At 40.4% G+C, this 16,048-nt stretch overlaps 1 protein-coding gene across 1 annotated transcript in view; it reads left to right on the top strand.

Annotated features, from left to right (window-relative positions):
• Nucleotides 1-3,563: 3,563 nt before the first annotated feature.
• LOC139451135 (acid-sensing ion channel 1-like) overlaps nucleotides 3,564-16,048 on the top strand; it is a 32,313-nt gene continuing 19,828 nt past the window's right edge. The window contains exons 1-2 of the mRNA XM_071232932.1: nucleotides 3,564-3,664; nucleotides 8,306-8,473. Of these exons, the coding sequence (XP_071089033.1) occupies nucleotides 3,564-3,664; nucleotides 8,306-8,473 (269 nt within the window). The remainder of the gene's footprint in view (nucleotides 3,665-8,305; nucleotides 8,474-16,048) is intronic.

Below are 16,048 nucleotides of genomic sequence, written 5' to 3'. Positions count from 1 at the left end.
TAGACCCGATTAGGGAGGGTGGTATAATATTAGTCGCAGCAATAGTAGACCCGAGTAGAACAGGTAGTATTTGTTATGGCAGTAGTATTTCTTATTCTGGGTATTGGCGACGGAGGAGCGACTGGCATGACACATTTGTCGTTACGGCTTCAGTGACTAGGTTCACTGAAAATCATTTCCTTCTGTCTACACGTAAACCCAGGGACAAGGGTGGCCTTGTGGCCACATACAGCATGAATCGCTGTGTGTTGGCTTCAAGGCTTCTCCTTGTTATAGTCATTGGTCTTTCAGCAACATTCTGCATCACTTGGGCTTTCCTCACACTTATAGACCTGCTACCACTTTTGCCTATTATTTTGTAGATGTGTTCCCATCTCGTAATAACCTCTTATGAGGTTTTACGTTGTTCATAATAAGAACTCATCCCGGATATGGGGTTTTACTTTTGTCCTCGTAAGACCTGATGAGTTGGCTTGTAGATGAAACTTGTACTTGGTGTTTCAAACGTCCAATGCTCTAAAATCGAAGACACGAAATGAAAGTTTTTATTATGGATGACGGGAATCGAACTTGCAATCTCACATATCGTGTTTAGTTTTGTAACCCACTGAGCCACCGGGGCAGGTTATAAACGTTGTTCAATTTCACATTCCATGAATCCAGTCGGTCCATGGTGCACGTGTATTTTCTCTCTTGCACGCTTTGACCGAATTCCGTTTATACCGCGACACACTGTATTGGTTCACATTAAGGTATTTTTTGTGGGTTCGAATCCCGGTTCGCCCGATTATGTTTCTAGGTTTGTCAGCACCATACCCGTGCTCGTGGGTTTCATCCCGCATTAAGTTGACTCGCAGTGATATAAGTGGAATAATGTTAAAAGCAGCTTTAAACCGAACTCACTCACTGACTCACTCACTTCTCTAGGCAAGCCAGTAAACTGACTATAAAAGTCCAGTTTCAACTCTTGCCGAACTAGGCTGGAATTTCTGGGCTCGATCGTAGCGCCACCAGTGGCTATTACGAGTGATCCGTCCCTTCTATATCCCTCCTATTTACCAATCGGATTCCAACTCTCATATCCCTTGCATTTGCTTCAAGCAAAATGGCGGCGCCCAGTCTAGGCGGTCTGCTCGATGATCACGATCTATATTGCTATGAAACCTGTCCTACCTCGCGAAGCGCATCAAATCGCGTCGGCTCCTTGATTGAAAACATGAAAAGATTTGGAAAATATCTGTTGACGATAATTTGTCGGTACACATGCTTTGCAAATCCTGCAGTCGACCGAAATGTGCACGGCAGTTTAAGAACCGGATCTCGCTTTCCTTCGCGATTTTGATTGGACCGTGCCAAGACTCGTTAGTCCAGCCAAAATATAACTCCATAATTCCAGCCTAGTTCGGCAAGGGTGGAAACCTGACTTTTATAGTCAGTTAACAGTTAACTCCATTGCCTCGGAAGATGGCCGCATTGCGATTCCGTGAAATTCTGTTCAAGTCCGTGTTAACACAATTCCCTCACTCATTCTCTCGAGTCCACTTTCGCAAAGAAACTTTAGTTCAACGTCGAGTTCACAGTGCTCTGTGAGGCGACTTACTCTGTAAATATACTGATGGAAACGAGTAATGAAACAATGCAAATTATAGGGATATAACCCCTATGTCAGTAGATTTGAAATAGCGCGCACACAAATTCAACACGTCAGATTCAAATGCTGAGATGTGTTTGTGTGCATTGTTTCCAAGGTCTATTTGGTAGTCAAGGCTAGGAACCCAGAATGGCATTTTACTGTGTCTACACCTAAGTGTTCCCTTATTCATTTCCATCAGTATATTCCCCGAGATCGATGGTAAACTACAATATAAAACACAGTCACCGCTCTCGCTTGTGGACACTACGGCAGGGAACTGCAGTTGACCTGTTCGCAGTCGTGTAAGTATTTCTTTAACCTTTTGCACACAAGTTTATTATACCCCGCCACGAAGTGGGAGGGACATATAAGAACTGGTGCTGTCCATCTGTCCGTTCGTCACGATTCAGCTCAACTCGGAAACCGTTTAATATTTTATTATGACGCTTTGCATTTGTTTCAAACCTATGCTGAACTGGTGCCTGTTGATGTTTGGCTTTAAAAAAAACAAACAAAAACTTTTGTATTTCCTTGGCAACAATATCGATTTAGACTCAAATACTTGTAGCATTCTCTTTCGGAGCATAAATCGGAAACCGTTTAATATTCTAATATGAAACTTTGCATATGCATCAAACACATGCTGAACTGGTACCGTTTGATGTTTTGGTATTTCTAGTAGTTTGGTATTCTCAGAACCTTCTGAAGCTACACGAATGAAGCTTTGCAAGCTTATCAAAGAGATACTCAAGACTGAGTTCGATCTTCTTTTCCAATGTTACATCCTTTGCTACATGTATTTCTAGAGGGATAAGTCCCTTACTCCATCTCTTTCAACATCAAGTGCCCTCATTATTAGAAAGTGAGTTAGTTTGGTGTAACGCCGCTGTGTAGAGTATTTCATATATATCCGACATAACTTGTTAGTGTGGGAGAAAAAGCCCGTTGTACGCTGTTTACCCAGTCGGTGAAACCAATGAGCACGGGTATGATGCTGGCAAACCAAGGGTCATAACCGGGGCGAATCTCGGGTTCGAACCGGGGCGGTCGGGTAGCCTAGTGGTTAAAGCGTTCCCTCGTCACGCCGAAGACCCGGGTTCGATTCCGTGATATTGCTGGAATATTGCTAAACGCGGCGTAAAACCATAGTCACCTACTCACTCGAGCTCGAACGCATGACCAGCGGATCCTGTAAGCAATTAATTATGTACTTAATACAAAATTCTAGAATTGAGACTTTCGAGTTTTTTAAGATTGTTTCTACTCAGTTAATATAATAATAACAATAATACATGCAAGTGTTATAACAAATATACATTATAACTGATTAAACTTTACTTTGTCCTTCTATCTTTAGATTTCTATACAGTTTTTGGAACTTTTATTCCTGGAAGTTAGTTTAAATTTAGTCAGGAATTATGATTAGTCACGAGCACGCCCATGGTGTTAACAAACCTAGAAATACAATCAGGGCAATTTTCGCCATTGCGGCGCCTTCGACAACAGGGACATCAGAAAAGGGAAGCCAACGAACAGGATGCAGTGTCAAGAAGCAATGCGTCATCTGTGCCTGCATATGTTATCCACGTTATCTAGGGGTCGTATTCATCTAGCAACGGATGTTTGTTTGTTGTTCGTTTAATAATCCATCTACAGTACAACGGTCTGTAAATAATCTAGGCGACTAACGGGATCGGGAGGTCAGGCTCGCTGACTTGGTTGATGCATGTCATCCTATCGTGGATCGATGCTCATGATGTCAATCACGGGATTGTCTGGTTCAGACTCGATTATTTACATAGCTATTTATTATTATATAGCTGGACTGTTGCTGAGTGCGGCGTTAAACAACATGCAAACACACATTTTCACAATCAACATTAATGAACTGAGAACTCCTATTTTACAGGACGTGTAGGTTTCATCGACGATGGTGAAGGTGACAGAGCCGGCACTGCAGTACCTGGCTCACAACATCGGTATTTCCGGTTTCAAGTACCTGCTTGGCCCGGACGCCACCACAGCCAGGAGGTAACTCCCAGATGAGTTTGTAGCTCTGTAGTCCTTCTCTGTTTAACCGATGTTAACACCACGAGTGAATGAGTGGGATGGCGCGCGCGTGTGTGTTTTGAGTCATTGTTTCGAGGCATTCAGTTTTATTCTCAGAAAGAGGACTGGAAGAAACATTTTCAGGACATCTAGCATGTCCAGAGAACAAAACAGTGAAACAAGTTATTTTTCATTTTTAAAAAAATCCGACAGCACCATACTCTCTTAATCCCTAGGTGGGATAGGGTGTGAATAATAAACGGCCTTTGCAATGTACATAACATATCAATCTATTATCTTCTGGACTGTTTGGTTACACTCGGCTCGGATTGACGTGTTGACCATAATTGAGATCCCTGTACAATTCAGTTTGAATAAAACATTCCAAAGCAGCATTATCTTGCTAACGATAACAATTGGCAATCAATGGCCGTAGCCATCGGGTATTTGGCCATTAGTCACACCAATAGGTGCATCGTTCGGTCCCTGAGTATAAAGTACAATAAACATGAGACCAATGCCCTGTAAATACCCCATGATTACACAGAACCGTGTTAAAATGCGTTGTGTAACACGGGATACGTGCTTTTAGTCTGTTGATGAACATGTACAGAGGTGTTTGGGTAAAATCAAGAGCAGAGACCATAGTCTCCGACTAAAAGCATTGTATTGCATTTCCATTCAGAGCTTTGGCTTAAAACATACTCATTATCTGCTACAATCAAATCCGCGACAATACAAGACTACAAAAGAATGTTCATACATAGATAAACACAAAGCACTAAGCACATAACCGTCACGGATCCTCCTTCTGGGAAATGGTTATAATCTAATCTAGGAATAGGCGCCCAGATGGAAGAGATACACGCCGTTGCATATTCAACTGTACATGTTGTTTCGAGAATGTAGGATATCATATTATTGAAACGAACGAGATGAACGTAAGTTGATACCGTTGGAATATGAAACGTCAACGCGATGTCATGATCATATTTTGATATGAATAATCCGAAGTTAGCTGACAAAGCACTAATCACACACGACCCGCGAAGATCCGGACTGGAATAGGTCTTCAACAACCCATGCTTGCCGTAAAAGGCGACTATGCTTGTCGTAAGGGGCGACTAACTGGATCGGGAGGTAAGGCTCTCTTGGTTGATGCATGTCATCGTATCCGGTTTGCGTGGATCGATGCTCATGATGCTCATGGTGTCAATGACTGGATGGTCTGGTCCAAACTCGATTATTTACAGACCGCTGTGATATAGCTGGGATATTGCAGAGTGCGGCGTTAAATAACGAACAAAAAATACAAACAAATCAGTGGTAATACTATATCCGCAATTTTGTGACCCAGTTCTTTTTTATACACACTTCCCATTGAACATAGATCATTATATCTTGAACCGCCTCCATTGGGTAGAGCGTCCGCCCAGGGAGCGGAATGTTCGGGGTTCGATCCCTGGCCGCGTCATACCAGAAGACGTTAAAAGATGGTACTTGTTGTTACCTTGTCTGACGCTCGGCATTAAGGGGCTAAAACAAGGACTGGTCGTCTCGGAGTCAGTAAGCTGTGTCTGAGTGGGTATCCATGTTAAACTGCGGCAGGGTATATACACTATACAAATCGGACAAAATTAGTCCGGACTAGTACAAGCAGCCACATACACACACACACACACACGCGCGCGCGCGCGCATGTATGCACGTCGCTATAGTGCATTAATCTTGGACGCGACGTTAAATCCCATTTCACCTCACCTCATTTTATCTTGCATCATGCAATCTCAGTCTGTATCAGTCTCAATCTTTGTCTGTACCACCAAATTAAAAACGTGTATATTCTTATATGTAATGCCAAAGATGATGGCAGTATGCTAGTATTTGGTGACGCCAGTGACTCTACCAATGGGTGATCTTTTTCAATTTACCTTCCTTTCCCTAACCCGCAAGGTGCGGTGACCCGGACGGTCCAATCGTAAACTGACGGCGCAACAGCGTAAGGCGTTAGCTTGGCTCCGTCTCTACATAACACTACTTGTCGCAGCGCGCATGGTTCCGGGAACCATACCGGAAGCGACAGGGTGGACCGTCGCTTGTATCATTTCAAAAGGAGAGTTATTGCCCTTTGGAACAAAAGGAACACCCGTTGTGTCGCGCACACGTCTTGCGTATATTATGGACATTTGTTAGAAGAGGGTTTCTACTGAAATGGTTTCCCTTCTGCTTGATTTACAAACAGCAATAAACTGAATGTCGATATGATTTAGACTCATGAACAGGTTAACCTTCAAAGAATGTATGTAAAATGAAATAATGTAACGATGGATCATATTCGTTCTGTTGAACATTATATTCAAATACATATCGTCCATTGTTCATTACATACGTGTACTAAATAGATTGGGTTTTCATTACTGTTGATATTAAAACACAACCTACTGAAACTTGAGTCATCATGTGTGTTGTTGTGGGCTAGTTCCAGTGGTTTACCCGTGAAGATCCGGGTTAGAATTGATCTTCACTAACCCATGATTGCCGTAAAACGCGACTATGCTTTTTAGAGGCGTCTAATTGGATCGGGTGGTCAGGCTCGCTGACTTGGTTGATGTATGCGTGGATCGATGCTTATGATGTCAATCACTGGATTGTCTGGTCCAGACACGATTATTTATAGACGGCCGTCATATAACTGGAATATTGCTAAGTGCAGCGTTATACAACAAACACCTGCATAACTTCAGCCTTTCCGTGATATAACTCAATAGTCGTTAAACCAGCTCACTATTAATACCACAAAACAGTTGCAAAAACTAATTCACAATAGTGATGTCACATCCATTAAATGTAAAAAGAGTAAACCGTATCACAGTTTTAAATAAATACAGCTCGCTGACTTGGTTGAAGCATGTCATCGTATCCTAATTGCGTGGATCGATGCTCATGATATCAATCACTGGATTGTCTGGTCCAGACTCGATTATTGACAGACCTCCGTTATATAGCTGGAATATTGCTGAGTGCGGCGTTAAACAACCAGCCAACCAATCAACCAACCAACATAAAAACAGTGGTAGAATAAAAGGATATTATTACGCTGTAGAAAAGAAGCCACACGGTTTTTTTGTAAGTCCTAGGTTGTTTCGTTTCTAAGTATTGTCTTTAGAAATGAAGACTTTAATTTGCTGAATACACTGTTATCTCTGAAAATGTATATGAATGAAAGAATTCGCACTTTACGAAAAACGTCCGCGTAATGCTTTATCTAGATATCATGCTTTTACATTTTTATACAGGTCAAGTTTTTCAAAGAGAGACTGAAAGGTCATATGTTGGTTTAACAAGGGTTTCCATTGATATTGATTTAGTGACATTTACTGAAAATTGTATAACACACATTTCCTGCTCCAAGTAATCACACAGGAAGATACGGCTATCGCTTTACCGGGTCTTCTGATGCTGGAGTGGCGTTAAAAGCATTTGCATAAGTCCATAAGTCCATAAGTCCACAATTCTGTTCCATTATAGTTCTCCAGGTATTGATCACTGGCCAACGCCATATACAGTCTGTATTCCTGTAAACCTCTTTATCAGCTTTGTTTCGTTTGCTTATTTAAACAATTTCTGCTAATTGAAGTTGACCGACTTTTTTATTTCCTTATTCGTGTGTATATACACTCATTCATCCACAAAACATATTTACCAGGGTTCGTCATTACTTGTGTTAGAGCGCCAATAGCCCGGTCAAAGTATATTGATACGGTTAAAATAAGTTCCTGTTGGTAAAAAGTCAGTCTTAGAAATCATATTTGTTGAACAGAAATAATGTTTCTCAATGACACCAGGGATAAATAAATGCACGTCCTCACAAAGAGACTTTATAATTATATGGACTAGGATGAACAAAAGGAACGCGCCTAATATATTGCACTTCATGATTCATGAAATAAACCAGGGTATTCTGAAACTATCAGGGTTTAGACAGTCTCAATAAAAAGGAAGTAGGGTAAACTTCTAATCGACGTTTGTTTGGTTTTTTACGCCGCACTCTGCAATATTCAAGTTTTATGGCGGCGGTCTGTAAATAATCGAGTCTGGACCAGACAATCCAGTCATTGACATCATGAGCATCGCAATTGAGATACGATGACATGCATCAACCAAGTCAGCGTGCCTGACCACCCGATCCCGTTAGTCACCTCTTACCACAAGCACATTCGCCTTTTGACAAGCCAGCTCACTGTGTAAATGATATTTACTGATTTCAAAGATGTGATAAAAGTATTCCAAAAAGACACGTGCACATATAATTATTGCCCCATGTCACACTTGAAAACAAATACATTTCTAAAGTAGCGTTTTCTATTATGTAAACGCCTTACCGCATTGATAAAACACGAATACTCGTTCAATTTGACAACTGACAACGTGTCATTATGTCGTTTACCGTACTGGTGAAAAATGAACGGGGAAACTATTTCACAGCGCCATGACATCACTGATTTCCGCTGTTTGGTCAATACGCGTTTTTCATCCGACGGCAAACTTTAGAACTGCCTCTTATATGAAGCAGTTTTTTCCAATACATATGGAAAGTGTATAGATGGGGAAGTTAATTTTCAGATTGACATGGTTGTTAGTGATCATTGCCGCCGTGTGTTGGATGGTGTGGAACATCCATGGGCGCCTCGTCTACTACCTCACCTACCCAACCTCCCTTGACACCCAGATCCACTACCAGGATGCTGTGGAGTTTCCCAAGATCACCATCTGTAACCAGAACACCTTCAGGTCAGCCAGTTATGTTCAGGTCAGCCAGTTATGTTCAGGTCAGCCAGATATGTTCTTGTCGTGAACGGTACAAGCCACAACCATGACCTTCAAACTCAATCTCACCAAGGAATCGTATCTGAAAAACAAATATATGCTTCAGTAATGCTGGGATAATGTATCGAACCAGGGCATATATTCCATACTTATAGCTAAAATGGATAGAATTATGATTAAACCGCCCGCACGTTATCAGAAATGAGCGGGCCACTGTAACTTGATAATGCCCTCATATTACTTGACGACGGGCCATTGTCACGCCCGTTGTTAGGTGATGTCATAGGGTAGAGAAAGTGACGTCACGTATTATAGTGACGTCATATGGTTTGTTCTATGACGTTTCCATATTTGTAAAAGTGGGTCAGTGACATTCGTGTTGATTTCAGTAAATGTTTCAAAACCGATATTGTTGTTTCTTTTCATTTGATAACAAATTCCATCCATTTTAGCTAAAATAACGGTAACGTTCTTTTTCAGGGCATTATCATTTGCAGAAGCCCTCGGTCTTTTCAACTGCCCTCCTTCGTCATTTCAAATGATAAAATAGCGTTACACTTATATTATACACACTGGATGCACATGTAGGCTAATACATGTGACCTACCACTAGTCCTTGGTCCCAATATGTTTTTGGTACCACTTGGGGGGGGGGGGGGGGGGGGGGGGGGGGGGGGCAAAGTGTCACATATACCAAACATTACACATTAATGTGTTTATCATGATTTTATGTGATAGCAAAGTTAATTTCACAGCTTTTAACATTTATAGCCACTTTTAGTTAGTGCCCTGCTGCTGCCAGCTAATTACTTATTGTGGAACAAGTTGCAGGCTAGTAGTAGCCACATGCTATTTTTAGCACAGTCAAGGTGGCAGCAGCATGGGACCAGGTCTCAGCACTGGTTGACAGAGGTCTACTATTTCTTGTCATGCACAGCTACATATGAAATTTCATCAATGAACCAAGGTCTATACAAGGTAAGTTACTGTTGCTGTCCAATTATCATTCTTTATTTTTTTATTTGAATATTGTTACACTGTAAGAGAAGGTAAAGTTTTGTTCAGAAATTGGTCATGTCTAAATATAGTCCAATTAACTTTTCTTTTAATCTGCTCAAAAATGAAATCTAACATACAAATGATCCTCAAAGTTGGGAGTTAGCAGTTAAAAAACATTTACTAGTTATCCAATGTGCAATGCTTCTTGTTGTTTTAATGTATCTATGCAAAGATTTGGTAATTAGATCTGTTGTGACACTGTAAACAAACAACAGAAGATAGTATTTTCTTAAGACTATATTATCATGGCATGAGTACTCTGTTGAATATTACTGTTTTAAAAAAAAGAATGTATGTCTATAATGTAATAGTATGTGCTGTTCTATTAAGACCAATTAGAGAAACATTTGTTGCAAGTAAGTTGATATTTGTGATCATATTGTTTGGGGAATGGGGGAGTCATTGCATACATGTGGCAGTTGCCCTTGTGACTCATGGGTTGGGGGGTTGAAGAAATTGAGCGGTCATGCTCCCTCGACCGGGCAGGTAGCCCGGCACGCGGAAGCTATGCCCAATTTTTTAATTTTCTTTATGACTGATGGGTTTATTGTGTAAACAATTTCTAAGGAATCTTTGTAGGGAAAAAGTGAGTGTAGTACTCTCAGAGATTTGCTGGTCAGATAATAAAATATGCAATAGATGATTATTTATTACGATATATGTTTTGCTGGGGTAGTCTTATGTTGTATCTTTGAAATAAATTTACTTTTATGTGAACAGGTTTGCACTGGACTTATAAATATCTTTTGGTTGCAGCACCTATCTTTGAAGGCAGTGGACCATGGCAGAGAAATCTGATGAAGATGTTTCCATCTTGTCCAAACAGAAGACCTACAATGAATCCTGCATCATTTGTGAAGAGTCTTCTTCAAATTTAACCTCACTGTCTTCTGTTTCTTCGTGGAAAACACTATTCAGAGAAGCAAAACTTCGAGAACATGCTAATATTTTAAGAATAGCGGAAATAACAGAAGTAGATAAATTTCCATCACTGCTGTACCACTGAAATTGTCGGAGCAGATTTACAAATGAAAGAGATCTGAAACAGTTCCTGTCACCTGAAGCAACAACAGAGTCTATTCTCGTGAGAGAGAAACTGAACAGGTCAGGCCATTCTTCAACAACTGTGCATGAGGCAAAATGTTTATTTTGCAGCAAGACCAAGTATAAAAAAGGTACCAACTCTAGGGAGCAGTTAGTAATGTCGTCACAACTTAGAACTGATGAAACTCTCAGGAGAATAGCAACACTGAAGTTAGATTCTAAATCCTTGCAGTTACTAGCAGAGATATTGTTGAAGCTGAGGTACACTACCGCAGAAGTTGCTATAGAGATTACACAAGGGATGAAGAAAGGTATCACCATTCAACTCCTGTAGAGCAAACCGAAGAAGATCAAATTTATGAACATGATGTATCAATTGCCTTTGAAGAAGTTTGTGAGTACATTAGAACCACAATATTTTCAAACCCATCTGTGCTCAAGATGACAGACCTTGCTAGTAAGTTCAGAAGTCTGCTTGAAAATGCTGGATGCAAGGAAATCAAGGCATCAACAATGAAGCACCTGCATCGTAAACTTAGTTCTGAATTTGGTGACAGCCTTCACATATTTACTGACAACAATGGCAAGCTTCTTCTTTTACCAAACACTTTATCTATTGAAACCATTGAGAAAATCAAAAGATGCAAGAAGAGTTGAATGTTTGGAGGACAAAGAGTGACACAGAGAAAGTTGTACAGGAAGCTGCAATTCTACTGCGCAAGTGTATAAAGAATATGATAGACGAATTGCCATGGCCACCACAACCATCAGATTTGAAAAATCCATCCAAGTTTGTCAAAGAGTTTTTGGAAATTCTTCTCACTGGAGATGTGAAACCAGAATTCATGTCGGAGAGAACAAAAATTCTTTCAGACTCCTTTGGTCAAGACCTTGTTTATGCAGTGACTGGTGGTAAAACAATTACACCCAAGCAAATTTTGATTCCGTTTGCTGTCAAGACTATCACCGGCAGTGTTGAAATTATTCAAATTTTGAACCGTTTTGGTCATGCTGTTTCACGCCCAAAATTTGAAGAAATTGAGACGGCAATATGCCTCCAAAAGCTAGCATGGGCTGAAGAAGATGCTGTACCACTACCACAAAACATTTACCCTCATGTTGTTACTTCACTTGCATGGGATAACATTGACCGCCTTGAGGAAACTCTGACAGGAGGAGGCACTTCCCACAGAGTGAATGGTATAGCAATCCAGCCTACCATCCTTGGCCCACATCTTGATAAACATCCAGCTCCATCAGTAGAAAAGACAAGAAGACGCACCATTGACTCAGTTGTTCCATTGTTACAGCTGTACAATGCAGGAGAAAGAGTTGGACCACCAGCAATACCAGCGCCATGCTCTCCCTCGGAATCAGCTATGGGTGAATCAATGAAGAAAAACCTAACATGGATTCTTGCAAGACTTTATAACATCCAACAACAGAAGATCAGTTCATGGACTGGCTTCAATATATTGGTTCGTGATGAGGATGACATAAAACAGGACACAATTGGAAACCTTCCAACCATCAATGCACCTGCCACTAACATGTCCACAGTTCATGAAATCTTGCAGCAGTCTTTGACAATAATGAATGCCCTTCAACTTGAAAACATTGTAGTCACTTTGGATCAAGCCCTTTATGCCAAAGCAGCCGAGATTGTTTGGAAACACCAAGAAACATTTGGCAATATCATCTTTGAGAACAACTGGTTCAATCCTTTCAACAATGCTGAGTTGGTGTCACTATCCACTGCTGCTGCAGCCACTCCAAACATCACTTCTGACCTTCTGAGAGCAGAAGAAATAGGAGAAAAGTCTTTCAGTGACTTTCATTCCAGACATCTTCTTACCAATCCTCCATTGCAGAAATTTCACGATCGGCTGCCAAGAAACAATTTGTAAACCTTCAGCAATCTGACCAAGAAGAAGCAAAAGGTTCAAACTAGTCAAGCTGAAGTAGTGCTCAGAGCAGATAGAAATCTGTTTGCTCATATGGTCACAATAGCACAGAGCAGACAACTCAATATGAAATCTGTATTCAGCCACCCCCTTGGACCTTTACCAATGTCACTTGCATACCCTGATGGATCACTCAGAAAGACAAGTAAATCAACTTTGGCCAGGGAATTGGAGAAAACTGCACCATTATTGTATGTTCTGAGGATACCAATGTATTTCTCCTATGCCTGTCTTTGCTTTCCCACCTGCAGTCGGATGTCTACATGAAGCTTGGAACAAGAAACAGAACAAGATTCATCAGTATATCCAATGTTAGGAAGGCACCGGGTCAAAATGTATCTGAAGCCATTCTTGGATGCCATGCCTTCACAGTATGTGACACCATCAGCTCCTTTGCTGGGAAAGGTAAACTGTCTGCCTTGAGATTACTTAAAGGTAACAAGAAGTACCAAGCCTGCTTCAAAGAACTGGGACTCCATCATAAGTTGCCAGAAGAAGTGTTTTCCATACTTGAGGAGTTTACTTGCTCTTTGTATGGTTTCTCTCTCAAGCATGGGAATATACTGCGGCACAACCTTTTCCTTTCAAAAAAAGGTGAAATGGAATCCCACCAACTTCCACCATGCAGAGATTGTTTGATGAAACATTCACAGAGAGCCAACTATCAAACAGCAATATGGAAGAAAGCTCTCGACAACAGGCCCAACATCCCATCACCTGATGGCTTTGGATGGACCATGGAACAGACGGCTGATGGATACGACCTGGCAGTTGACTGGATGAGTGGTCTTCCAGCGCCTGAAGCTGTGTTGCAGCTGTTAGCCTGCAAGTGTCCCAAGTCATGCAAACCTCCCAGCTGCACATGCATCTTAAATGGACTGACCTGTACTAGCATGTGCAAACTCCAAACATGCACCAACTTTGGTGAGGAGAGCGAGTCAGGCGACAGTTGTGGAGACGAAGAAGATTGACTTGAACTGATAATATTTGTAAATATGTAGATATCATCAAGTGTATTTTAATGTCAGCTCTTATTGAAGTAAGGCAGGTCTTAGACGCCTACAGTGCTGTTTAAACAACCAAGCATAGGCATCGTGCTACAGGAATGGGAGCTTGAGAGAAGACAATTTCAGCTTGGATTAGTCAAGTGCACAGGAGTTGGGAAGCTTGTCATTCCACCCAACTCAGATGTCACTATCACTGACAAGGCGCTTCCCTAACAGAATATATGTGCTATATTGCAAAGAACTAGCCATTCAGCTATTACCGATGACCTTGACATCTCACCCAACTTGATTACTGACAGAGAGAAAGGATTTGTGGATGTCAATATTTTCAACATTACTACAAGGACAGTAGTCATTCACCCCATGCTCTTCTATGTGAGATCCAGCCTGTATTTGTTGAAGAACAGCTTACCTTGGAAGACAGTTGTTAGGACAGCACTTCACTCTTTAACAACATGGACATAGAGTCTTCACGAATCTCAACCACTCAGCATAAAGAGGGATTGCATGTTATCTCTGACTATTTAGACATGTTCTCTCAAGTTGACCTTGACCTTGGACACACTAGTGCATGTATAGGTACCATGAATTCAAGTGTGACTTAGTTGTGTTTCAATGAAATTGTGGATGGAGAATCAGTAGACAAAACCTTAATGACAATCACGATTGCTAACAGATTCTATTTTCTATTACCGGGATTTTGATACCTTGTGGTGGACAAAATCATGTCCAACTTACGAAAAAGGTCTAAAATAATTACATGTTATCATTTCACAACCCAGATGAGCATACATATGGCTATATGAAATTAAAGTATCAATAACACATACGTATTTATGCTTTAAATGGGTAAAAGGGACAGAAAATCTTTCATTTCCAATGTTTAATATTTGTTACTATTTTTAGACACCCTCAAATGTCAAAGGTCATTTCTATAAATAAGCTGCCGTAAAAACCTTGCTATCATATCATAATATGACTAATGTATACTAGGCTGTACAAAAATGCATATGTCCCTTTGCCCCCCCAAGTGGTACCAATTTGCCAAATTTTCGTCCTGGGACCAAGGACTACACGAGAAAAGGGACCTTATGGGTGGTAGGATACAACTGTGCTCTGACGTCATAAAGACGTTTGACGTCAACTTACTTCAGTGAAGATCGTCATATGTGATGTGTATCTCTGTAATGAATATGAGTTGAAGCTTGTGAATTGTATTCTTGCGTTCCGAAGATGCTGTAGTTTTAAAATATAATGAAAAGTCAAAATGTGATGTTTTACCCATAACCCCCTGGATGCCAGAGGGACATATATGTCCTTCCTCTACAACCCTCACTTTGAAGTCGAATAAAATTCAAAATACATCACCCACACAAATACACTTCACAGTTTTGAATAAGGTGGGAAATTCCCTGTTCTGTGATATCATCCACTGGCATTTTAGACCAAGCAAAATTGCTGAAAATGACCTCTGAAAATAAGGTACATCGTAAATGTCGCCATTTTTTACACATTACTAAATCACCACACACGGCGTTATTTACAGCATGTTTAGAAATCTAAATTTAGGATATTTACTCGTTGAAATGAATTTCAAAAATAGCATATAAGTGATCACGGGTATCTGTCTTTTAAGAAATCACCAATGATCATTCCAAAACGTCTCCGATAACCCGAGAATCGTTTCGAATGTTATGGAAAATACGCAAACACGAACGCCGAAGTGAACTTTCCGCCATGTTGGATAGTGTTTACAAAATCACGTTTCAGGTACACCGGTTATGAGACGCCTGTAACATCGCGTATATTTCAAAATTATCTGCCATACACACATCCTTGAATTCCTCATACATTTTAGAATCATATGAACAATGGTCTTTGTCACCAATACAAAGTGGCTGGATGAAATCAAGCAAAATATGTTAGGTGTGAAAACGAACGCTGTGCTCGAAAAACTGCCCTTGTTTGAAATGTAAACAAAGCAAAATACAGATTTTACACAGTGTAGCATTTTCTCCTATTTTGAGCTATCCATTCGTCTATTCTTTCAAGACATTGGCTCAACATTTTCAGATTTTGCATATGTTTTATACATTTTGTCACACAATTAATTTCCCTTTGGATATTTGTCAATGTTCAAAATGATATCATACGCAAATATAAGCCACAACATGTATGAACAAACCTTTGATAATCTCCTGTTTGTTTGAACATTGTTTACATAACAATTGATAGCTTTTTAGTGTCGAATACGATATTTCTTTCCTTTGGACAAGTGTTACAAGATGAAGCGTAAAGGTAACTGCAGCATGTACGTATTTCTTGGGATGTGTAATAGTCAATATCATAAGTTCATATAACCAATGTCTTTGAATAGCTGTTTCATTTTATTTTATAACTAAAACTGAATAGATCTATATTACTTCAACAAAATGGATAATATGTTTCGTAAAAAGATATGCACA

Source organism: Haliotis cracherodii, unplaced genomic scaffold (genome assembly GCF_022045235.1).
Source record: "Haliotis cracherodii isolate W230 unplaced genomic scaffold, xgHalCrac1.p SCAF_8, whole genome shotgun sequence".
NCBI lineage: Eukaryota > Metazoa > Mollusca > Gastropoda > Lepetellida > Haliotidae > Haliotis > Haliotis cracherodii.
This window is presented reverse-complemented; position numbering and strand designations above follow the sequence as displayed.